Here is a 26,109-nt window from a genome sequence, read left to right on the forward strand (position 1 = left end):
ATTTTATTCTATATCCTCATAGAAATTGTCCTTTTTTTTAATGATTTGGTCATAATTATAAAAAGATAATATATGTATATAAACTATATAGGTTTTCACGCAACGAACGAAAGAGTACAGATCTTCGTCCGCGAACGAAAGACTTTATTAATTCATTCGAGAACGGAAAGACCTACTCTTTCTTTCGTTCGAACGAAAAAATAGGCTCTCAATCTCCTTGCGTTCGTTCCACATGTAATAAATGGGTCAAAATAGTGAACGAACGACTTTGAATCGAATCTTTCAATTGAAAGATATTTCCCATTTCTAGTTCACACCATTACAAAAATGGGCTTCATTCTTGGCGTGTAAATATTTTTTCATCTTTTGGCGCAAAAAGCTTTTCTACAAGCAACCATACAGCTAGTGCATGTTTCCCTCATTTCCATCACTACCGGAATGAAACCCGCTCTCTAGAGCTTCTCCCCTCCCTATCGCTTCTAATTCTTCCTCTCCTTAGACTTCTAGAGGGGGATTCAAACGTCCTCCGGTTAACGAGTCTCTTTTTGTTTATGGTCGAAGTACTTTCGAGGTTAAACCGAATAATCATTTTTCTTCTACATGGTGCGTTCAGCTTTTTAAGGTCATTTTAGAGAATTACCGCATATATTTACTTGAAAATTTTGTCATATTGTGCTGTTATTTATTTCAAGTACAGTTACAGATCATAGCAATTTTTAAAATTATTATTCGAATTTCGCAATTAAATCGATTACTTATAATATACACACATATTTATAAATTTATGGATTCCGAAAGTTCAGCAGAATTTCCATATCCTGATCTTCTGGAACGTTGCAGATCTGCACTTTCAAATTCATACTGTCCTTACAGTAAATTTTCTGTTGCTGCAACTGTACTTACTGATGATGGTCGAATTTTTACAGGTTTTTTTTAGAACATTTCTTTTCTTCTTTGTACTTCATTTATTTATAACTTCTAATAACTTCATTTACTTATTTTCTGTTTTTTAATCTTAACCATATTATTAATAACTATTTTATATTTAACTAATATATTTTCTTTTAACTCTTCCGAAGTGTAAGTATTTCTCTGAGAAAACCGAAAACAAAATAAGTTATGAAATATAACAAAGTAAATAAATTTTACTGTCCAATAGATTTTTAACTAAGCAAATTTATTTTTAATCTGTTTTGTGTTTGCTGCTTCCAAATTTCATAAAAGTATAAGTTTCAGTTCAGTAAATATGTATTGCAAAACAATGAATTATTTTTGAAGAGGTTGAAAGGAATTTGAATGAATTCACAAGGTGTTTAGGGTCATTAAAATCTGCTTATTTTTGATGATTCTTATATAAGGACCTTAAAAGTGCTTATTTTTTTTTTAACCAGGTGCTTATATTTTCCTTCTGATGATAAAATAATAATTTCATCAATCTAGATCTGTCTGATTATGTTTGTATTTACAGTGTCGTATCTTTTTATGTCTTATAAATCTGAAGGTCAGCAGAATTTTTTTTTTTCATCTCAGTTTAAAGAAATATGAGTAGAAATGGGAAAATGTATCTGTTTCATTTGCTTCTCTTCTTTCACTTTCTACTTGTTTAGATAGGAGATAGATTCTTTCTTCATAATTTTATGCATTCATGTAAAACCACGACTGCTGGTCGTTAATAGTAACTTCAGCTCATCATTGCTTTTCTACATGTAACTACTTGTTTATTGAGCATTTGTTAGTTATGCTTTAACAACATTTAATGACTCCATCATTAGTGAATCATTTAAATATTTTTGCTTTGATGAATCTTTGTAAAACATTTAGAACTTTTTATCAGTGTGCTGGAGAATTTGTATTTCAGTCATTGTGGATGATTTCAGTAAGTGAATGCACTGTATGATTCAAGGCTTCTAAAAATAAAGCAAAAGTAAAATGTTTATGATGCTCTAAAATTATTTTCATTTGTTACTCTTACCAAAAGACACTAAAAATAAACTAATGCCAATAAAATTCCTTTTTACTTTTCCATATACGAACTATTCAGAAGTAAGAATCACCAAAAAATTTAAACTCCAGATTTTACCCTATCTCCATGATTCAAAGCTCTGAATAACACATTTTTGAATTATGTGTATCTGCAAATTTGATAATTAAAAAATGTTTTGAGCTGGAGTTTCTAAATACTGAATTTGCAGGTTTCTATCAAATTCTGAACAAAATCTATTTAGATGAAGGTTTTGTTTGGCCAAGTATGAGTGAACAGGATAACTTTTAAATGCAAAGCACTACATTGATAATTTTTGGCTTATATTTTTGGCATCTAAAGCATAGATCCAAATCAAAATTTTGAACCAAATCCATCAATAAGTTGATCATCTGTCAGTCAGTGTGTTCACATGTATGCAAGCATTGTAATAAATAAATTTAAAAAAAAACCAATAAATTATTTGGTAAATTAACTTGTTTCATAAAATTTTAGCTGTATTTTGAATTTATTTGGCCGACCAAAAAGTTTTGGAGCATACTCATTATATATATATATATTCTGGGATTATAAAAATAAAAATCTCTATATTCATGATATTTAAGACCTTGCTGAAGGTCTCTAATTTTTATGTCAGAGAGAGAGGTGTTAATACCTTTATTATGAAGTATCAGAGAGACATGCATGTATTATAGAGCTAAAGTTAACACCAATTCTTTGAATGTATTAAAGTGATGACTCACTTTTACCTTTTTGTGCATGTGATGTATATAAGTTTGTAAAACAAAAATTGTACTTTTAAAGTTTTGAAAGAAACTTTTTGAGTTGAAATTATTTCTTCAGTAAATTGCTAATGCCAGTATGATATTTCTAACAATATATCTTGTGCTGCAATTGATAAAGTGAATAAAGCTTAAGAAAGGACAAATTATTGTAAGACATATTTATGCATTTTATGTTTATATTTGTATAAAATTGGACACTTACTTTGTTAATATCCAACTTAATTTATTTCATTAATTCATAATTCTATAATAAAAAAATATTACATTAAGGTTGGTTTTTATTTTATTTTTTCTATAAAGGTGCTTAGAAAGTATTTATAAAGTGCTTATTTTTTAAGATAAATTTAGTCTATGCATTATTAGTCTTTATTAGTGTAATTTTAAATAGTAACAACTTTTTATTAAGATGTTCAAAATGTTAATTGTAGAAATGATAGTTTTACATTTCAAGTATTTATTCTATTATTATTTTTCATTTATTAAGGAGTTTCTTAAATCAATATTTGTTTAATTATTTTATTTATTTTTTTAATTATTTGTTTTATTATTTTAATGATATACAATTTAGCTCATAATATATAAATAAATCTAAAAGCATTTCATATATCATTTATTTTCTCATTTAATGGTCATCAACATGAGGTGCAAAATTTATTTTTTAAAATCAAAAACTCTTCCACTTTGTAGAAAAAAAGACTGTGCTTATTTATATTTTTATTTATTCTAAATTTCTTGCTTTCCTTCAGTAATTAAATAATATAATCAAGTGTTCTATTTTAGGTGTGAATGTGGAAAATGCATCTTATGGCTTAACAATATGTGCTGAGAGATCAGCCATCTGTTCTGCAGTTTCCGGAGGATGTCGAAATTTCAAGGTTATAGTTATAGCAACTGGGTAGGAATACAATAAAAGATTTTGTATTTTAAAATTTAATAGAATGACATCTTAGAAAATATATGAATCTTTTACCTAAAACAGGTTAATTTGATTGCTTGAAAAAGTCTGTACAGATGGCTTAATAGATGAATGATGTAAATCATGTTTCAGCATGTTTTAGAGTTACTCTGGCAGATTTTTAAAAAAAGCGGGGGGGGGGGGGGCACATTAATTGAATTATTTAATGTTTCCTTTTTAGAACTAAAGAAAGTTAAAGTGCATATCCCTTCCTTTTAACTTTGAATTTAAGTACATATTTTGTTCTTTATTAATTTTAAAAATAGAAGCCTGAAAAATATATAAAAAGAATTCCTCTCAACAAGTTGGAATGCAAAGGTAGATTCCTTTACATCTGAGTTGCTATCTGGCAACATAAATTGCTGATGTTAGGAGCAGTCAAAATTAAAGTGCGAAAATTACATTTTAGCCTCTAACTTCTAAGATATTGCAGTTATCAAAAAAGCTTTTGATACAAAAGTTGTTCATCTTAATAAGGTGTTAATTTGGCTAATTGGATTAATTTTCTATCTCCAATGTTAAGAAATTATAGCAAAATGTAAAGTACTACCCCCTTTGAGCTAGTTGAGCTATTTACAAACTGGTCAGAGATTTTTACATTTCTGACAACATATTCCAAGCCAGTTAAAATCCAAACAAAATTACTTTAGTTATCTTGTTCACAAGATAACACAAGCAAAGGATTATAAACATATCTTTGTATCTATCTATCTATCTATCTATCTATATATATATATATATATATATATATATATATATATATATATATATATATATATATATATATATATATATATGACCTTGAGTTCAAGGGACCATGATTGGTGAAGCACTGAAGAAATTTTCCCGAAGTCTTGTTATGCGAACCATTGCAATAGGAAGTCTTCTTGTTGGAATCTACCTAATTTGAACACAAGCATGACACAATATTTAGAATTTTAAATGGCAGAATATTTTATGTAGGAAAAATAATTAAATTGACCAATGCAGCCTTTCTTTCTTACTGCTATCTTGAAATAAAAGATACATAGAATATTTTAATAATTAAAATAGTAAAATAAATACTAATATAATTTAATATAATAATCATAAAATTTAAACTATATATAATGTACTTAAATAATAAATATCTAAATAGAACAAAAATTTTAAACTATGTATGCTGAAGTTTTTTTTTTTTTTTTTGGTAGATTTCTTATAGAAAGACTATCTATTGCAATGGTTCTCATGGCAAGACTTTGGGAAAATTTCTGGTGATCTTTACTGATCATAGTCCTTAGAACCCAAAACCACCCTTCATTCAAAAGTTTATAAGTATATATATATGTATGCATGTAACGTTTTCCCCATGTTATCTTGTGAACAAGGTAACTGGAGTAATTTTGTTTGGAATTTAACTGACTTTGAATATGTTGTAAGAAATGTAAAAACTGTGGATGAGTTTTTAAATAGTCCATCTAGTCAAAGGTAGTGGAAATGGTGGTGGTGGTGGGGTTGAAATTTAAATTTCGCTATGGCTTTTTTAATATTCAAGATAGAAAAATAAATCAAATCAGCCAAATTAGTGTCTCATTTGATTTATTTTTTGTCTAAGATAAACAACTTCTTTGTTTAAAGTTTTTTGATAACTGCAATATCTTAGTTAGAGGTTAAAAGTTATTTTCAAGCCCTAGTTTTAACTATTTCTAATATCAACAATTTATGTTGTCAATTTTGAAACAAACAAAAAGAAATTGAATGAAACTAATTAAATAAAAATAAAGAAAAGAAAAATTTAATGGCAGTATTGTGTAAAAATGATCAGCTTTAAAATTTCCAAAAGTTGTTATTTTATTTCATTATGTACTTTTTTAAATACACTTTTTTTTATTCTCCGATTTTTTTTTGTTCATTTGATGTCCTTTGGTTTGATGTCTGTTGCATGACTGTGAGTATACTGTATTAAAAATTATTTCAAGAATGAAAGACAACCATTATGGCTTTAATTCGTGTATGAATACTTTTATTAACTGCATAATAGCACGCAATTACCAAATATATCTATTAGTCTATTGACTATATTCGCTAGACATGCGATTAAACCGAAAGTTTGCAATAAATTGGAAGGTATGTGAGAATGTTTCGGAAAGACCATTTCCTTATGTTTTTGTCTAAGAAATGAAAGGAATTTGAAAATAGTAAGTTGAATGAAAATGAATGTACCTTTGCCTTCCAGCTTACCTAGAGGATTTTTTTTTTCACTCTGTAAATAGAGTTGTGAGGAGTTTTTTTAGAAAACTAATATGTATTATATTAAATATTCTACATTTATATTATACAGTACTATTGTATCTTATTAAAAAAAAATTTCCCCAATTTTATAGGTATTTCTTAAATTTTATAGGATTCTCTCAATTAGTCCATTAAGTCCAGAGTTCATCATATTTTATATTCTTTTTTCTTAGTTTATTAGTTGGAAAGAAATAGAAATTTATTGTTGGTTCTCGTTTCTGCAATTATGCATTGTCATAAAAAAACTGAACCCAAAACTTCATTCATTTGGGAAAAGTCTACACAAATCATTGAAAAAAAAATATTGTATGGATGATGATAAGACTAAACACACCTTTAATGAATATATTTCTTTGAAAATTTGGGATGAACATATTGTTTTGAATTTAGTTATTGAAATATAAAAATTCTTTTGCATCTTGCATTCATTCTGAAATTAATTTTCTTACTTTTTAAATAATTTTTAAAAAAATCATAAAAAAACATGATTTAAAATTTTTTTAAAGGAATATCGCTTAATTTTCAATTGAATTGTAGTTTTGAAAAAAGAATCTTAATATTGTATATTTCTGAAAACAAGCTACTCCATATAAAACCCAAGAGTGTACTTTTATCTTCAAAAATTTACCAGAAATTCAAAACGCATATATGAGCCAAAATAAAAATTAAAAAAAAAAAAAAAAAAAACTGGGATTTTCATATCACCTTGAGAATGAAACTATTGCTAAGCAGGTAAAATGGATAGACTATTTTCTAATCAGCTATAAAAGAAAATGACAATGATTATAGTTTTAACTTTGTTAAGTCTATCTGATGTTAGCATACTCTTTCTCCCTCATTCTTTAACTGTCTAGTATAAAATCTATTATATCTTGCTAGTTTTATTTCCTGTGCCATTTATTTTATATTTGAAAACTGAGTGGAGAGATTAATCTTACTTGGCGACTTTTCCACAATTTCATTTGTGGAAAATTCTAACAATAGTTTGGCTGTTTAATATTTTTACATAAATCCGTGACTCGTCAATAATAAATAATTTCATAAATAAAACAACTTTTTTTTGGAAAAGAGAGTAATCCATTTCATTTAAGATTTAAAAACTATAGAAATAAAGAAGACTAAAATTATAGAAATAATGCTATATTTGGCAAAATTTAACTGTTTATCATTTGTGCTGGCTAATGAAAATATCCTTCATTTATTGCAAAATGAGCAGATCCACATGTAAGCTGATTTCTGTAGTTTAATTTTAGAAAAAGTTCAAAAAATTCTTAGCTTGTACAGGAAAATATGGATATTCATTTAATCAATATTTGTAATAATAAATCGCAAGTAATTTTATAAAAACGAAAAGGAGATGGAATAGATACAAGAGGATAAAATTGTTCATTTATCTTTTCAAAATGACAAAAATCTAACATGTAAAAATAACCGAATCTAAAGCAAAATAAATACCTACATTTTGCTATACTGGCACAACTTTGGAGCAAAATGTTGAAAAAATTATATAAAGTTTGAAAATAGCCAGACCTTTTCTTTTTTTTTCTTTTAGTACTTAATTAATTCATTTTATCCTAACAGAGATATTTTGGTTTGACTTCAGAAACTTCGTAAAACAATGATAGAAAGAGGGAAATTTAACAGTTCGAGATTATGAATCGATTGCTTTTTCCCCCCTTGAAAGGTCAAATTTTAACAGTATTATAATTACAGACAGAAATTAAAATATTGATAAAATTAACTTTTCTTTTTAAGAATATATTTTTGTTTAAGAGAATACCAAATATTAATGTTTTAAATCAATTTTGTCTAAATATACCAGTTATTTTCAAATTATAGTTTGGTCATTCTCTGGACTGTTTTACAGAGTGGAATGATATGCTTTGTAGCTTTGACTGTACTGCTAAATTAACTTCTCTTAGAATATATATTATTCTCCGTAATTTAAGAACTGTTGCAGCAACTTTAAACATTACTTACAACTTAAACTTACTTTAAACATTATTATTATTAAAACATTACAAAAGTTTTAACTTCTATTTTTTTAAGGTGAAAGACTTTTATGATTACTAACTGTTCAATTTTATTTTTAGTTATCGTAGTATTTTCAAAGCATAGCTTAAATGTAAGGATTCCATCTAAATGTATGTTTAAGCATATTTTGTAGATTCTATTTTAAACTGAATTTTTCTTTTTGAGTTTACCATTAATTAATATTTACAATGAAAAATAGACTAATAACAATGTTAATTGAATTGATTTGATTTTAAAACACTTAGAAATAGTTTCTCTACTGAGAATAAAATATATTTTATATTAAATGTTTTTTAGAAATGTCCAATTTTTATTATTTTGGATAATAAATTTCAGTATTTAAAATAATTTATTACAGTGCTGTTAGTGATGACTGTATTGGACCTTGTGGAGCTTGTCGCCAGTTTTTAGCTGAAGTAAGATATGGAATACTTTTAATAAATTTTTATAATGTTAAAATATAGGTTTGCTTTATAATGAAGATGATGGAGAGACAATTATAGTTGCTACTACATTAGAATTTCAGTAAAATTAATCATGTTATTCAAGATTACCTTTTACGATAACATATAAATATGCATCAAAATAGTAAAAATTATTTTTAAAAATCTATTTTGTATTTAAAATGATACTTTAATGAATTCTTTTTCACTAGCAAAAGTTCACAACTCATTGTTTCTAGAGAATTCTCATTACAGGTACCATTTAGAAAAAATTATTTGTTAAAAATGCTATTTTGAGGTTGCACAACTATCATTATTGATACATGATATGATGAATATTTTCCAAGAATTTAAAAATAATCACTTATACGTTCTCGAGAAAAAATCCTGAACAAACAACAAATTACTATAGGATAAGTTTGATGAATGTTTTGTATGATGGTTGTCACATTGCATCTTTTCTTGTTCTCAAAAAAACTGTTCCAATATTTCCTTGTTTTGAAGTTAATTATCCGAAAAATTCTTTGAATTTACTCCAAAAATAGGTAATATTTAATGAAAACATAAATTTTATAAGGTTTTGATTATTTTAATTGTTGATTCTAAAGCATATTCTCATAAATTTAATTCTTCAGAATTTTCAATCATTAATTACAAATAATTTATTAATCGATAGTCAACTTTGATATTGGAATTCTTAGGAAAAAAAAAAAAAAAAAAACTGAAATTCTGTTAAGTGACTGTTAATTCATATATTACTAAAATTCAGAATTTTAGGGTATCTGCTATAAAATTTATATTTCTGACATTTAGATGTGTTAGATTATGCAGTTTAAAAAGTGGAAATACAGATAGAATTTTATTTTATGCATCCTTCATAACAATAACAGTTGTAATTTCGTATTTCAATTTAATTCTTACATATTTATTAGCAATATTATTTTCAATTCATGGAACTGATTTTCTTATCAAGCCTGTTATAAGTAATCTTGCTTCTTGAAAACTTTATAAAGATATTATTCCATTAGCAAGGCCCATTTATCGCCACATTTGAAGGTTGGGAGGTATTTGTGCTAATAGAATAATACCAAACAATGAAACAATACTTTTACTAATTCTGTGTTCATTACTTAATTGCAGTTTGGAACAGAGTGGGATGTTTACTTTACACGTAAGGATGGAAGCTACAAAAAATGCACAGTAGGTGAATTACTCCCTCATGCCTTTGTTCCAGAATCTCTGAACAGAAGTGGGAATGCTTATATTTCATAATATATATATATATGTATGTGTTTTTTTAAGAATACATATTTTACATGGAAAATGAAAGTTAAATGATAAGTGCATTAGCTTAACTATTCTCTTTATTTATTTCTTAAATATTATCAAAGATATCTATTTTTGAATATAAATATTTGCCACTGAAAAATGGATGGTACATTTAGTGAACATTTATTTATAATAGCAGAATTATTTCTGAGTTATACTTATTCTTTGTGATATATTTATTTTTTATTAAAAATGAATCATGCCACATAATTGTACAAATTCTTTTATTTTACATCATTATGTACAGGCATTTAAAATTTTTCTTAGACCAATACATTTTATGAATATATATGTACATCTTCATGCCAAGATCACCAGAATGGACACCTAGAAAGAAAATATCTTTTAAATTAAATTTTTATTTATTAATTGTTAAAACAGTGTGAGCACAACAGTATCCCCTTTTTAATAATGGAATAAAGTTTTTATTAGTTAAAAAAAATCTTGTTTACTGTTGTAATTTTCCACATTTAATCTAAATACATTTTTATTAGTCTACAAAGTATATGTTTCAAAATATTGACTATTGTCAACCTGTTAATTTATAATTATGATGATATAAATACGATGCAATTTTGAAACTGGTTTCCTCACTCCCCTCAAATTTTTTGCAAGATGCCATTCATGGAATGAAAACATAATTAAGGCTACACTGTACTCTTTCCTAAATTTTTTTTTGAGATATTAATAATAATAGTAATTTACGACTTTTTTTACAGATTATATTATTAAATTGATAATGATTTTTTTAAGTCAATTTAACAAGCACAATCATTAAAAAAATAATAACAATTTTATTCATTATTCCAAATGATTAAAGATTTGATTCTTTGACTGATTTTCTTGTAGCTGAAAATTATAAAAGTATTAACTTTAGATGTTAAAAAAAATAGAACTCCCAGAATTAAATCTTATAATAAATATATTTGAAAATATTTACAAAAAAGCTGTATAAACAAAACAATTTATATCAACAAAATTTAAATTTGTAATGCAAAATATATATATTTTTTTAATATTTATAACACTGGTCAATATAACATATTTACTTAGCTTAATCTAAACCTAATGCATTCATAAAGGGTTTGGACACAATATTCTTATAAAAAGTAATATAATACAAATTAAAAATAACCAAAACTGTAGATCAAATAAGTCAGCACAAATTAGCTAGTTTGACTTTAAGATTAAAATCAAATCAGGGATGTTTAAAGAGAAGTTCTTCTGTAATCAGTAAAGTTGGCTAAGTATGAAGATGCCGAACTGATTAGGAGGCAATTTAAATCTAAAATGTTTCTATTGTTTTTGAAGTTTTAAGGTTATGCTTGAAAACTGTACTTGACACCATAACTTGAAAAACGATTTCTTTAAATATCCACAATAATACATTATGATAAACAGGGTTATCTTCAATTTTATACGAAGTACTTGTATTCAAAATATTTGTATTCTGAGGTTGATTTGTATTATGCATCACAATAATATCTGCATAAAGCTGATTTTTGAATTATTATTTTCATTAACTTGCCACCTCTTCAAAACAATATGTCTATTAGCAACTTGAGAATATATCAGTTGGGGTATTTTTCAGAAAATAAATACTTCACTGTAAAGCTTTTTAATTATTGGTTTTGAAAAGGTTAATGTTAGTTAAATAGTAATGGGATTTCAATAAGAACAGACTTAACTATTGAAAGTAAGAATTAATAATCATTTCATCTAAAGAATATATTTATTCAAATATATATCAATTTTAAGAATTGGAAAATGCTTCAAAATGAAAACTGTCCATACATCCAAATTTTGAGTCTGACACCACTCATGAAACTTAAAGTAGCTTTAAAATATATGGCTATGTGATATAAAATTTGTATAAAAGCTTCTTAATTGTAGGGGCTATAAAAATAAATAAATAAATAATAAAAAATAATTTTTATCATTTTTAGGTACTGTGTAATCTTAAGTTCTAAAGATATTAAAATACTGAACTGTCAGGAGAAAAAAATAGTTGAATCATTCCTTTTGGATCAAGTGTACTTAATTTCAAAATCCTATTACATCGGTAAGTGAATGTAAAATCAATACAAAATTCCATCATTACTAATACATAATACAGTGTGAAATAACACAGTTATGGACATAATAAATAAAATTTTTTTAAACTTTCTATATATCATAGATAGATATCTATCTTTCTATGATTTTTTTTTCTTCTGAATATCTTTAAATTCATACAAAATTCTAAGAATTTTGTCCTTTCCTTATGTTGCTAATTTTTTGGTTACTAATTACATCATAAGCATTATTGCCTCTTTGTCCACTCAAATTAAGATAGATACAGTATGATTGCTAAGAAATGAAGACAATAAGTAATATCAAAAAAGTTATTTTCCAATGAATTAGAAAGAAGGAAAATACTTGTTTTTTTACCAATATCAATTATAGTCGAGAGGAGGGAGGCAGGGCACAAAGGCGAGTTGATGATCATGTATTTGTACAATAGAGTTGCATTTATTTACTTAGAATATATATATATATTAATTCAGCATATCAGATAATTTCTTGTTTAAATTACAATAATTAAATTTGCTGCATTTTGTATGCTTCCCAAAATTTTATCTTCTAAGAGATTTGAATTACTTAAATCTTACAAACAAATGGCAGATGTCATAATATTTTTACTCAATTATCCAAAGCTAATAGAAAATTTATTACCATCCTATGTAACTCTGGCACAAGTTTTCATGTGATGTAGCTTGTTTTATGAGTAAATCAACTTGTTCATCTACTTCTAACACTTTATCGGGATCAAAATCCCTGCCTGTTTAAAAGATACAAAATTAAATTTTCTTTCAAATAAAATTGTCAGATTAGTTTAGTGTTTACATAAAAAAAAATCTTACCTGTAAGTTTATCACGGACTCGGTTAATTATCTGTACTGCTTTTTCATTTAACGCTTCAGGTTTATTAAATCCTGAATCTAAGAAAATTAATGAAAAGATAAAATACATTTTTAAAGACATTTTTTTATATAAGCGACAGTATTCTGCACTTACAATATTAAAATTTTTAAAAATTATAATGAGACATAATATATTAACAATTAAAATTATTAATTTATAAGAGCAATAAGATTTAAAAGTTCAGCAAAGTAAGGAAAATATTTATGTAATTGAAATGATTTTAATACTAAACAGACCCATTGAACAAAAACTCTTTGTCTTTGCACATTGAATTACACAGTTTGAAAATGCGTATTTTTCGATAGAATATAACTTCTTGGCTTATGTGTCACAAAAAAAGATATCCCAAATTTAAATAGCATATAATTTTGACAGTAAGAAAAAGAATTATAAATATTTCATTATATTTGTTTAAAAAATAATATGTTACTGTTGGTCAATATCCAAATCAAAATTAAAATTATCCAATTTAAAAAGATTATATATATATATATATATATATATATATATATATATATATATATATATATATATATATATATATATATAATAAAGTAGGACAAGTAGTAAAATAGTTGGTTGATCGATCATAAACATAAAATTCTTCCTCAGAGAAAACTGAAGAGATTTCTCAAATACGGCTCTGACGATCTGACTAAACTGAAGTTTCAATCTCTTGAATATTTAAATATAGATATTCCTCTGCCTGGTGCCTGCATAGAAACATAGTTAGTTTCTTTTCTGACTATCAATAAATGATTTAGTTCCTTTAACTGCAAATGATGTTCATAAGAAAACTTATGAACAAAATGATTTCATTTTAGTAAAATCTCTTGACCATGTTTTTTTTTAAGCAAGTATTTTTTTTTTCAAATTAAGATAGAAACTGAAACAACATTATTTTAGTAATCTTACATTCCTGCTGTTTATGTAAGTGGCATGTCAAAAATGTATGAAAATCATAACTGCCTATCCAGTCTCACACAATATGTTGTAACTTTTATTTTCTTATGTGTAGCTAATTCTAACAACAACAATAAAAAATGGTGTACCATAGTTAACTTGTATATTGTAACTATTTAAAAACATGCCGGCAAGATTGAAGCATGCAGATAAAAAAAAAAAAAGCATGAACGATCATTTAGTAAACTAAATTAATTTCTAATATAATTAATATCATTTTGTTCAGATTTCACATACAAAAAGAATGAAATTAGAAAGCAAAAATTTATGACCATATTGCTAAAAAATGTGAAAATAATTTCTTCTTTCATGGCTTTTTACAATGGAAGAATTGTATGTGATTAAATTTCTGTCATAAAACTGAAAACAGTTTGCAATTCACTGCAGCAAAGAAAAATATTATAGCAAATCATGTATGAAATGATTTTTAATGATGACAAAGTTATATTACAGGTAAGGTGATGTCATAAGAAAATTTAAAAATTAATTTTTGTGCTAATTAATTTCAAAATTTATAGAGGAAAAACATCCATTCTCAATTAAACTTCATAAAAAAAAAAAAAAAAAAAAAACCACCTCTGAAGTGCACATTTTTGCTTCTAAAGCATACTGGTGTGAAATTTGATAATTTAGGTCTAAAAGCCCATCTAAGCATCAAAACACAAACACCTACCCTTATTATTAGATAAAAAAAGTTTTCAGTTTTCCAACAATTAATATAAATAACGGAATATAATGGACATATCTTGCATGAATAATAGAGTCTGAAGAGTTCACACCATGATATTCATAAATGTTTAGAACTCATTTCATGAAAGTTTCCAAATATGGAGAATATAAAATTTGTTATATTATCGATTACTGATTATTTTTAGACATGAAAAAAAATTTGTTTTTCAATTATTGCAATGCATGAATCAATTAATTTTTTTTAAAAATACCTAAAAATTGAGAAGTGATAACAGTTTTTTTATTGATACTATGAATTAAATTTTTACTTGAATTATTATATGATTCAAATTAATAAAGCAAAATAAATTTGTTGCCAAAAATTTGCCTGAAAATTAAGGCCAAATGCAAGTAATTTTCCATTTATATGAAAATCTGTGCTTGTACATAACACTAGTTGTAGAATCATATATAATTTTACAATTTTTCTGCTAATATTTTTTCTTTACATGGAATCTGTACTATAAATCTTATCACAAAAGTAATGATTGGTCCTTTATATCAATACTATTTATTCTTCCAGAGGAAAACAAGTTATTATTAAAAAATGCAATGTTCTTTTTTTTATTACATAAGTCCTAAAGGATATTTAGTTATTAATATTAAAGATCAAAGGATAATCTTCAGATTACTAAAAATTATAATACCTGGCAAGACAGCATCAGGCTTTTTAGAATCAGTTTGGGATTGCACATCAACTTCTTGTAACATATCTAAATGCATACAACAAGCATTTATAAAACCTTATAAAATATTTTTCTACAAGTGTAAAATAAAATTATGAATAAAATTGTTAATTAAAATAAAATTATGTTTTTCATTTATTTTTTACCTTTATTTCTATTAGTTTTTACTATCAAAATAATATGATCAATGAAAAAAGTATGAAAAAAAGTTAAAAAATTCTTTTATTAGCAAGTTAAAAACTTTTAAACATTATGGAAACTTGTAATCAATTTTTTCACAATTTTATTAACAAATAATGCCTTAATATGGAATGAATTAATTAATGATAATTGAAAACATTAAAGCATTGTGTTATCAAAAATAAACAAGCATACAGAATTTTAAATCTCTAGCACATAAGGAAATGAATTAAAAAATGAACACAAAAATTCCATCTTCACCTATATTAAATAAAATGCACTTTAGGACAAACAGTAAAAAAATAATAACTCAAATTATAATCTTAATAAATATACTTTTCCAAAGTTTCATATAATTCCATCTAAAAATTATTTTTTTTATTACGGGGAAAAAAAATTAAGTTTCTTTATTGATGAAAAAATTAGTTATGATTCATAATGCTACAAAAATACTGACATCATTACTGCTTTTTAGCAATATATATATATATATATATATATATATATATATATATATATATATATATATATATATATATATATATATATATATATATATATATATATAATTAGATAATGTTTTATGCATTAAATGAAATAAGTTTTAATTTATAAGGTATATCCCCTAGAAAAAATTTAGAAAAATTTCACAAAAGTAAATATTAGTTTTGAAGGAATTCTTTCCTTGGTATATGGATATTCTTAACTATTTAAGACTAAATCTGGTATCAACTTTGGTAATTTTGTAACACTTTAACTTTAACTAATTACTTTTAAAGCAATTTCTAACTGACTACAAATGCACATTATCTTACAATTCAAAACAGAAATTCCTATAGCTACTTCTATTGTTATAAAAGAAAAGTGGTATTTGAATTACCTTATAACTGTTTAAAAATCATAAAAATGCTAGATATTTCAGCATAAATTACTCTGGTAGGGTATAATTATAAATTTTCAAAGGTGATTGAAAAATTATTAGTATTTGTATGATTTAAAAAAAAATCATTCCACAAATGTGTTATCAATTTTTCACAGTTAAGTAGTTTTTAAATCATGAAATGTGCTTAATTAGAAATACTGATTTTTTTCTTACCATTTTGATCATGAATAGAGGAGGAAGATTCACTTCTGACTTTAGAGTGCTTCCCCTTAGGTTGTGCTAATTAAAGAAAAATTATAAAAGATAAATTTTACGAGCAATCAAGATATTAGAATTAAGAAATTGTTAAATAACTGCAATAATTATCATTTTAATAATTTAAATTTAAGCCCTTGAATATTACCAAAATTCTAAAGACATAAATTTATTCCACTTAAATTTTTTTTAAAAATTCTACGAAAATGATTTAAAAAAATCAAATTGGTTATTAAACTAAATAAGTTGTGAAATTTATATTTATACTTAAAAGATTTATCAAAAGGGAAAATAATAACTAGAAGTTTTCCCCTGTATTTCAAATACATTTCTGTTTATTAAGAACGTTTTCTAATAATAGTATTATAATATGAAGTTGAAATTGTGTTATACCATCCATTAATCTCCAATTTAACAAAGGATCATATACGAAGGCTTCTAAAACAGCCATAAGACTATCCTTGTTATCTCGCAATACTTTCATCACTTTCTGGCATGTTTTTCTGTAAGTTCCTTCAATGCCAGTTACCTAGAATTATAATAAGAGGTACAATCAAACCTTTTTCAGCAAATAAAAAATTCTGAATAATAAATACTCTTATTTGAAACACAAATAGTATAAGGCAACCAGTGGGAGTGGTTTCTCTAAAACTTTCTGGCATACTCTTTAATAAATATAATTGTGCATTAATGACCATATGACATTGGTAAACAATAGTCACTATTAGCATGCAAATTTATGTGAGATTTTTTTTGTTTTTGGTGATTAATTGCCGAGATGAGATTAATACAAAACCCCCATCTCAGCAAAAACAAATTGTATTCTGGATGCCTTTTTGCAGATCAAAATTTATCTTGTGATAAATTTGGATATTGTGACTATAATTATAGCCACAAGATCCAAATTTCATATATTTAAGTCACAGCATTTTTGAATTATTATTATATTTATATACTTGTGAAAGTATAGACCAACAGACAATTAATTTCTTGACAGATGCGATTCCAAATTTGATAAGTATCTACAATTTTGGATATTAAATCTAAGCACCAAACTTTATCCATATAGTTCTCTTCATTTTGTAATTATCATGCTAACATGCAATCGAACAACTGGATAGACTTCCTCGGAATAGAATTCGTTGAAGATTTAGTAGAAATCTGTGAACTTGGTTTAAAATCCATATACCTAATTTCATCCATTCAGCTTAAGGCATTTTGGAATTGTGTTCACAAACATAATTTTAAAAGTGTGCTTTTCGGACTTAGTGAAATATGAAGAAATTGTAACAATATTTTCTCTTTGTATACTTTATAAATAAAAATGTACAAACATCCTGAACAAAAATTGCTGAATTACCATTTATACAAAGCATATGTTTAAGATTTATTTGTAATTGATAGGCATAATAATAAATCATGGAAAGCAAAAATATTTAGTAAGATGTCATGGATGGAAGATTTAATAATTTTTTCATAAAATTTTGACCAATTTAGTTCTGAAAAGAAAATTCTGATCCCAAAATGTTACATGAATTTTTGCATAAAGATATGTAAATAATATTTTATGATGTACTCAACTCATAGACTATCCAGTCTCAAAATATTAATCTTTTATCATAATATTACCCAAATAATTAAATGAACTTTCAAAAATAAATCCATGAAAGAAAGTAAAATAGATTTAACTAGTTCTCTCTAGATTCGGCAATTCATTTCTGAATATTCTTTAATATGACTTTTAAAGTTTCAAATAAGTAAATAAATAATTAGTTGCAGTGGAAAGTATAGATAATTCTACATAAACAGAGATAAAGAGCATTTTCTTTACCATTATTATTTTCTTTTATATGAAGTATAGAAATCAATCAGTTGTAACCACCAAAGAATTTGATCTTCAATTTTGATGAATCTCTCTCTACAATTCAAACTTTTTCCACTTCAAAAAATAAATCCATTTGTAGAACTGATTGTCTACTGATCTGTCTGTGAGCACAATAATTCAAAAGCATAATTGAACCAGAAAGATTACATGATAATATAAAAGAGTGTGATATAAAATTAATGATGATGATATAAAAGAGTTATCCCTGCATGGTAAAGCATTAAGGGTGTCTGAATACTGAGTGATTACAAATCAAAATAAACAATGAGTTGAACACAAAATAATCCCCATTATGGCATGCATCATCCTCTCACATAGAGATAAGATCATTATCAGAATGAAATTAACTCAACACTACATCATTATTATACTCATTGGGGAAGTGAGAATCTGCTTACTGAAACAGCAATCTCCATATTTGAAGTACCCGCTAATGGAATTGTAATGGGATCATTAGACTATTAAATAGAAATCAATGAAGTTTTGGATGAATTCTGTGGGAATTGTCTATTTATTTTGAAATGCAATTCTCAGGATGAATGAAATTTGACACACATGTAGTTTTCCAGATTAGTTAATCACCTTTATTATAACAATAACAGAACTGCAAAATGAAATATTTATTTTTCAATATCTAATCACAGTTTTAATTTGAAATCTCTCAAATACAAGCAAAACAACAATTGCCACCTATATATAATATATACATATATAAAACCTTTCCCAAAGTTTGCAAAATACATCCACAATTATTATAATATTTATGAGTTATTTTTAAATTAATTATTTACATTTTATGCAGTTAAGCGCACATACATAAATATATAACAGGGTTGCCACTCAAATCTGGAAAAAAAAATTCCCTGTTTTTTCTCCTGTACGGATATTCAAGATACGAGGATATGCAAAAATAGTCCTCATGTGCGTTATAATGCAATATGATTTTAAGGAGTTGAAAAAGCAAGGAAAGGAAGAAATATTCTAGCATTATTCGAATTAATAATATATTAAAAGAATTTTTGTGTTTACATACAAAAAAGATTTTTCTTTATTACCTAGAATTTAGCAAAGGCCAAATTTGTATATTAAGGGGCAGATGAATATATTACCTCTCATGCTCTTTAATGGCAAGTCACACAAAATTAAGAACTCAGGTGAAATGAAACACGAAATATTTTTATTATCATGATACAAATCATTTAATAATTACTTAACAAAAGCAAAATTACATTTTTTTTATTTATTCATTTTTGCCAATTTATATATTTCAGCAGATTTTTTAGCTAATAGTTTCAGCAAGCTAATCCTTAACAAATAAGGTACAACATTTTTGTATGGTCTAATGTAAATTTTTTATGTATTTCACTTTCGGTGAACATATATAAAAATATTTCCAATATATCATTGAATGCATTAAAGGACAACACAACAAGTTTTAATGAACATAAAAATTCAGCTTTAAACGATTGTTCTTTAACTAAAAAGTTCGAAATTGGTTTGTTTTCGGACATTAAAGTTTATGATTTTGGACTTGACATATCACCTTCTCATTCATTCCTTATTTAATATTAACTACAACTTTTTTGAACTGACACGCAATTTTGTTTCCCTTTGTGTTATAATTAATAAATGCTTTTTTTTGACATATTACTCAGGCTTATTATTTTCTTACAAAGTCACTTCTTGAACCTTTTCAGCAAAATCAGGATTAATTTTTTTATCCATCCAATTTGTATTAAATACAGATTTTGAGCAGCTCATTGTTTTAAAAAGTTCTCTAATCTATTCAGAATAAGCTCACAGTCTCTCAAATGATAAACAAACCATTCAATAAATTCAAGTGTCAGTGACTAAATACCATTGGTACGCGCCCGCAACTTGAATGTTGCTATTTTCGGTGGAGAAAGGCATTCTATTCTTTCACGCAGTTGCAGAAGTTTCGCGCATTTTCATTAGTTGCAATTCGGGAATAGCATTGGAAGAGAACAACTGCCTCGCAAATTGAAACTGGAATGATCTGTACAGAATAAAAAAGAAGAGAGACAAAGGGTGAGTTTTTGCATTACACAATTGCGAATGGTATTATTTCTTTTTTTAGAAGCACTGACTAGGAATATTTGGAAAATTTTTTGGATGAGGAAAAAACAATTAAAAAAATTCATTGTATGTTCTCTGTTTTTATGAAAATTTTCAAATTGCCTTGCATTTTCTTTAGACAATTTTTAAATTTCCCGTGTTTTCCTTTTCCCAGTGGCGTGGCAACCCTGATGAATGTGATAACTGAAACAATAAACATTTTAAGATAAACAAGATTAGATATGCAATCTGTCCAACAAAATTCTATAGAATTTCGGGTCTAATCAAAACATATTTTAAATATATGTTTGATTCTCTTTACTCTATTAGGATTTATATAAAAATATACTGTATTATATATGTTTATGATAAAATGAAAGGAAGAATTCTAACCAGTAAACAATAAATTCACAATACAAGAGAATTCAAATTCATGCATACTCATATCAGAATGTTTTAATAAAGATAATGGAAAAGATCTTACCTCCATTGCATGTATAAGCATTCTGGTGAGCCTGAATGGAATTTTCTCTGGGAATTTCTCTCTCGTCATTGCAACCTCAAAACAATCCCCAAAGTCAATGTGCAAAATTTTCCCACTCAAACGATCAAGCATCAAATTGGATGGGTGCCTATTACAGATAGAAAGTATATGTCAAATAATGCTCAGAGATTATAAAGAGGGGGGGGGGTCATGTTGTTAACTGAAAATTGCCTCCCTGCTAATATTAAAAGCGAATGAGATCGATCCTGTTGGCACTTATAGAATATATCAGTGGATCAAATTTATTACAAATACACTTTATAGGGCCAAAAAGTTTACCTTGCAGTTTTTTTCTTGTAATTTTAGTTAAAAAACAAATAAGATTTTGCCATTTTATAATGACAACTTGTTCATTGTACCAAAGTAATTTAAAATGTTTCCATTGCTTCTACAAACATTTAACCTGCCCTATCCCCATTTAAAGTCGTGGGATAAAGATATTGTGTCTTTTTACAACCTTTGATTATGCTGCATTGAGTTTTTGCTTTATTTTATTTTATTATATTGTTTATTTAGTTTATTAACAAGATTCTATATAGATTATTCAATACGTTGAAAGTTTAAACTTGCTATTGTGTCAATTTTTTTTTTATTAACATGTTACAATCCAACTAACTTGCAGTAAGTTTGCTCATACAATATAATTAAAGACCTCACCAATTTAATGTTGGTATCAATAGCACAAACAAACAAATTTTAAAAAGATGAAAAAAAAAATGAAAAGTGAGTGAACTTTGTTAATAAATTTGGAATGAACTGTTTTACTATATATCACAATAGAAAGAAATGTGGAAAGACTAAGGACAATAAAATGTGTTTCAAGGACAATAAAATGTGGAATGTTCACATAAAATATAAAAATAAAACTAATGAGTTAACATCATGTACAGTTTGTTCAGAGAACTAATATTACAGGAGAATGCCTCTTCTTTTAAAATTTTTTACGATATTAGTTTCCATTTTAGTACTTTTTATAAAATTCTATTTATTTTATACAAGTCTAAAATCATACCTATCTCCAAGGCCTAAAACATAGCCAACCATCGACATTACAGCCAAGGAACGTGTGAAATTTGTTCTGCGATCAAACCATACCTATAAGAGATGATATGAAGAAATTATGTATGTTTTTAGAAACATACTTTTATTAATATATTAAAAAGCAAAGTTAGTTTCTTTAATTTAATAATTTTCCACTTTATTGTTATTATCTTTATTAATAATAAAGGTGAATGCAAATATACATGCGCCTTTTCTTCTTTTAAATAAAAGAGAGACATAATGCTGGAAATCATAATAGTAATCAGATATGGGACTTAGTTACGTTGCCTTTTTCATAGAAACATAAAAGAAAATCATTTTAATTAATTATGCCAATCAACTTAACATTCTGGGAAGGGAGGATGCAAAGAAAAATTAGGATAAATTTTTGGGGAATATGTGGCCCCTCATACGCCACACCATTTGAGAGTGAGTTACCAAATTTGGTACATTATGTACATTGGAAGGTAAAAATGAGCACATCGGAGAGATTATTTTGAACTTTGAACTAATTAAAAATTAAGCAAAATTTTAACATTTTTCTATCATAACTCCTAAAATTATTACAGTAAAAAAATGATTTTTGTGTCATCTCAAACTTCAAAAAATTATCTTTTTAACGATTCTAATTTAATATTCATGATTTTTTTTCTGAATTTTGATAATTTTTTTGCCTAATTTTCAACAGCAGATTATATTGTTGTCTTGAAATTCAAACTGTTCTCCTTGTTTTCATCAAATATTTAATTGTATGATTTTTTTTTTCACTAGAAAAAGAATTCTATTTAATAACCATACAATTTACAAGATAAATAAAAAAGTGATGTAACAATATTGTGAAATTTAGAAGCCAAGCAAAAAAATAAATTTACATTTTTAATAGTGTTATTAAGTCATGGAATGATCTTCATTAGAATTCATATAAACAATAAACAAAAACTATATAAGATTAAATAAATAACAATGCTTTAATGTCTGCAAATTTGATGAAATGATGTTCTTTACGTTGTATCCAAAAGATTCAACTAAAATGAAATAAAATCAATTATTCTAGCACATTAGCTGATCACTAAAGTGACTAGTTATAAATATAATAGCAGTGTATAGATAATCTAACTGGATCAATTTGGTGGATTCCTACACAGCCATGATCATATACGAGATTTTTTTTTAAACATACATATTTAAAATTTTTTTTTAACATAGCTGATAAGTCTTACATTTATTCAAAAAACTAAAATAAATAAATAAATAAATAAAAATAAAAAATGTAAAAAGTTTAATGATTAGCATTTATCATCATGACTATTAAATAATACAAAACATCACAAAGAAGGTGTGTTCCTTATTTAAAGAAACATCCTTTCTTCATGATAATCTCTAAAAGAACAAGCAAAATAAATAGCTGTTTTATATAATAAGCTTTATATGCAATTTTTAAGTCTTCTGTTGCATTATAGAATAATAAATATTAGCGATGCTATGAATATAACTATCAAAATAATCTTTGGTTTCTTCCCTCATATTCCAATTATTATTACATTTGCTTTCTATCCAAAAATACACATCCAGTCGAGAAAAGTTAGATGGCCTATCTATTTTATAAAATTTAGCTGTTAACTTTAATTTTATTGTACTATTGATATTTTTTTTATATAGTATAATTATCTCATTCATCAATCTTAATAACTAATGCAAATAAACTGATTTATGTAGGAATGAATATTTTACATACATCAAAATATTTAATGTAGGATTTTCATTACAATGTAATGAAACTAAATGTAAAAGCATTACCCCATTTTTATAGATTTGTAGGACAAATAAAAAAATGTAATTTTGATCATATTAGTAAACTATTAGCAGAAAGTTTTAAAACAACAGATGAATTCACTGAAAAGGAAGAAAGTGAATATATTAAATTGAAAGGAATTTTGCATGATGGCTTATTTTGTAGATAAAAATATTTATAAACTAGAATATTGAATAGGATTTTCTTCTTGCAACTTCGGAATGATTTTCATGACAATGATGTAGTTATTTTAATTAGTTTCTGAGATTTATATAATATTCATATTCTATACAATAGCGATTTTTACAAAGAAGATTAGAAAATGTAATTTATTCTCTAGTACTAAAAAAATCAAAATTTTTTTTAACTCATTCAATATGTATCACTAATTTTTATTTGGATATGTTTTCAAAATTTGATCAATCTGAATAATTATGCACATAAGATGGTAAAAAGGTTTATAAAAAGATATTTCTAAACAAATTGAAGATTTCAATAATCTGAAACCTCATAAGACTTTCTTTTAGAGTTTATAAATAGGAGAATATAATCTATTATGTTTGATAAGTATTCTAAAAATATGGAGATATAATCATGGAAAATTAGAGGTTGCAGGAGTAAAAAAAAAAAAAAAAAAAAAATGCTATTTCCTCCCAAAATATAAATCAGACATTTTAGATGAAACTATAGAAAAACATAAATAAAGGTTTTTATGTATCTGTCTATAAAGGTAAAATGAACAGCAAATATGAAATAAAGAAATTTTCTTAATTCATATTTATTTTTGTATTTTTTAAAAAAATGAATACATTCTCAGAATTGCCACTCAAATCCTTGGAAAAAAACACACACAACATTTCCTGTGTTTTTCTTGTAGGTATGTATAATAGGAAATGAATGAACAGCACTCAAATGCTAATTATAATGGAATAACAATACTTCATAGTTTTAATGAGTGGGAAAAACAAAGTTAGTCAATAAATGTGGATTTAAATAAGATGCAGATTTTAAAAGAGTAAAATTTGTAGGCATACATTCATATATTTTTTATAGTATTCTTACAAATATAAAACACTTTGCTAAAAAGCCACTTTTAAAAAAAATTCAGTAGCTCTACTAGTAATCAAGAAACTTGTAGTCATAATTCCAATAAAAGTATTTTTTCTCAGCCTTACATTTTTAGGATCGTAAACTCTACCAAAAAATAAGCATCTAATGTTTTTGCTACTTCAATTATGTTTCTCTTGATAATGTTTTTCATTAATTTCAAAAAAGATTTTCATATGAGAAAGGAACCATTAGATCCGATGTCTGAATTTTTTACAGAAAAGTTCATTTTAAAGAGTATCAGCAATATAAGAGAAGCTAATTTTAGAATCAATTGATCCTGATAAGCATTTATAATATTATCACTTGTGGCAGATCCAGGAAAAGTTTTTTATTTAAATTGAAATCTATATATTTCTTTATATTGTCAAACACTTTTAGAGCCCTTTCACAAACATAGATATTTTCTACCTAAAGAAAAGAGCTGAACTTCAATGAACATTCACAAGAACCAGTAATTTCCAGGAAATCAGCATGTATAGCTGAACTATCGTTAAATATTCTATGCATTGCTCTTAGAATAACTGCTTTCCCTTTATCAGATTTATGTTCATACTGTAATCTTCAATAGTTTATGTGTAGTCCACAAATACTAAGATCTAAAGTTTTACAGTCATTTTCGTCCAGATGGTTTCCCTTGATATATTAAAATTTTTTAAAATTAACATTTGGTCCATCCATGCTAATTTGTAGAAGTAACTATATGTCCAAACTTTATGTAACTTCTTTATAATTCCCAAACAATTCTTGAGCAGTAGTATGCTTTAAAAATATTAAATTCTAATCTGGAGATTCTACTGGTAGATTCACATCAATATCTTACAATAAGATATTTGGTATTTTTGTGAAATGTGTTTCAAAGCTTTATCAAAGCATATTACACATTTAAAAAAAGTTATTGAAAAAATGGATTTCATCCCTAATGTATGACATTTTTGCATGACACAAAGCATATTTTTGGGCTATTTAACTGTCAGTGAACATAAGTGAAAATATTTCAGTCATTGAAAGCATTAAAGGACAAATGTGATGCAACAATCTTTAATGCCCATAAAAGTTTAAACTTAAATTATTGTTCTTGAATTAAAAAAGTTTGCAATCAGCTTATTTTCGGATATCAAATTTGATGCTTTCAGACTTGGAATAAAATTTTCTTCCATATTCCTTTCAGATACAAAATCTGATATCAATTATGACTTTTTTGAA

General features: G+C 25.6%; 2 protein-coding genes across 4 annotated transcripts in view; one reads left to right on the forward strand and one right to left on the reverse strand.

Moving 5' to 3' along the window:
- The first annotated feature begins 492 nt into the window (after positions 1–492).
- On the forward strand, positions 493–10,175 carry LOC129968772 (cytidine deaminase-like). 2 transcript variants are annotated; one of them, XM_056083008.1, is made up of 4 exons: positions 493–603; positions 3,547–3,661; positions 8,385–8,442; positions 9,610–10,175. In XM_056083008.1, exons 1-4 carry the CDS (start codon positions 552–554, stop codon positions 9,739–9,741), a joined length of 357 nt encoding a protein of 118 aa, XP_055938983.1. In that variant the 5' UTR covers positions 493–551; the 3' UTR covers positions 9,742–10,175. The 2 variants fall into 2 exon arrangements, with proteins under 2 accessions (XP_055938983.1, XP_055938982.1); XM_056083007.1 differs by lacking the exon at positions 493–603 and adding an exon at positions 631–926 and having other exon boundaries at positions 9,610–10,173.
- The window catches only part of LOC129968767 (serine/threonine-protein kinase mTOR-like), a 132,784-nt gene continuing 116,680 nt past the window's right edge, over positions 10,006–26,109 (reverse strand). For both annotated transcript variants that reach the window (XM_056083002.1, XM_056083001.1), the window contains exons 51-58: positions 21,976–22,058; positions 20,904–21,051; positions 16,852–16,987; positions 16,417–16,482; positions 15,102–15,167; positions 12,702–12,779; positions 12,514–12,619; positions 10,006–10,125 (exon numbers count right to left, since the gene is read on the reverse strand). In XM_056083002.1, coding sequence (XP_055938977.1) covers positions 10,110–10,125; positions 12,514–12,619; positions 12,702–12,779; positions 15,102–15,167; positions 16,417–16,482; positions 16,852–16,987; positions 20,904–21,051; positions 21,976–22,058 — 699 coding nt within the window. In that variant the 3' untranslated portion in view covers positions 10,006–10,109. The remainder of the gene's footprint in view (positions 10,126–12,513; positions 12,620–12,701; positions 12,780–15,101; positions 15,168–16,416; positions 16,483–16,851; positions 16,988–20,903; positions 21,052–21,975; positions 22,059–26,109) is intronic.

This window comes from Argiope bruennichi, chromosome 5 (assembly GCF_947563725.1).
Source record: "Argiope bruennichi chromosome 5, qqArgBrue1.1, whole genome shotgun sequence".
In the NCBI taxonomy this organism is placed as follows: domain Eukaryota; kingdom Metazoa; phylum Arthropoda; class Arachnida; order Araneae; family Araneidae; genus Argiope; species Argiope bruennichi.

Bases quoted from the DNA above. Each gene is read 5' to 3' on its own strand.
- LOC129968772 (XM_056083007.1), top strand. From the start codon at position 785: ATGGATTCCGAAAGTTCAGCAGAATTTCCATATCCTGATCTTCTGGAA. The intron at 927-3,546 runs GTTTTTTTTAGA...GTTCTATTTTAG, and splicing joins TGATGGTCGAATTTTTACAG to GTGTGAATGTGGAAAATGCA. The intron at 3,662-8,384 runs GTAGGAATACAA...AATTTATTACAG, and splicing joins GTTATAGTTATAGCAACTGG to TGCTGTTAGTGATGACTGTA.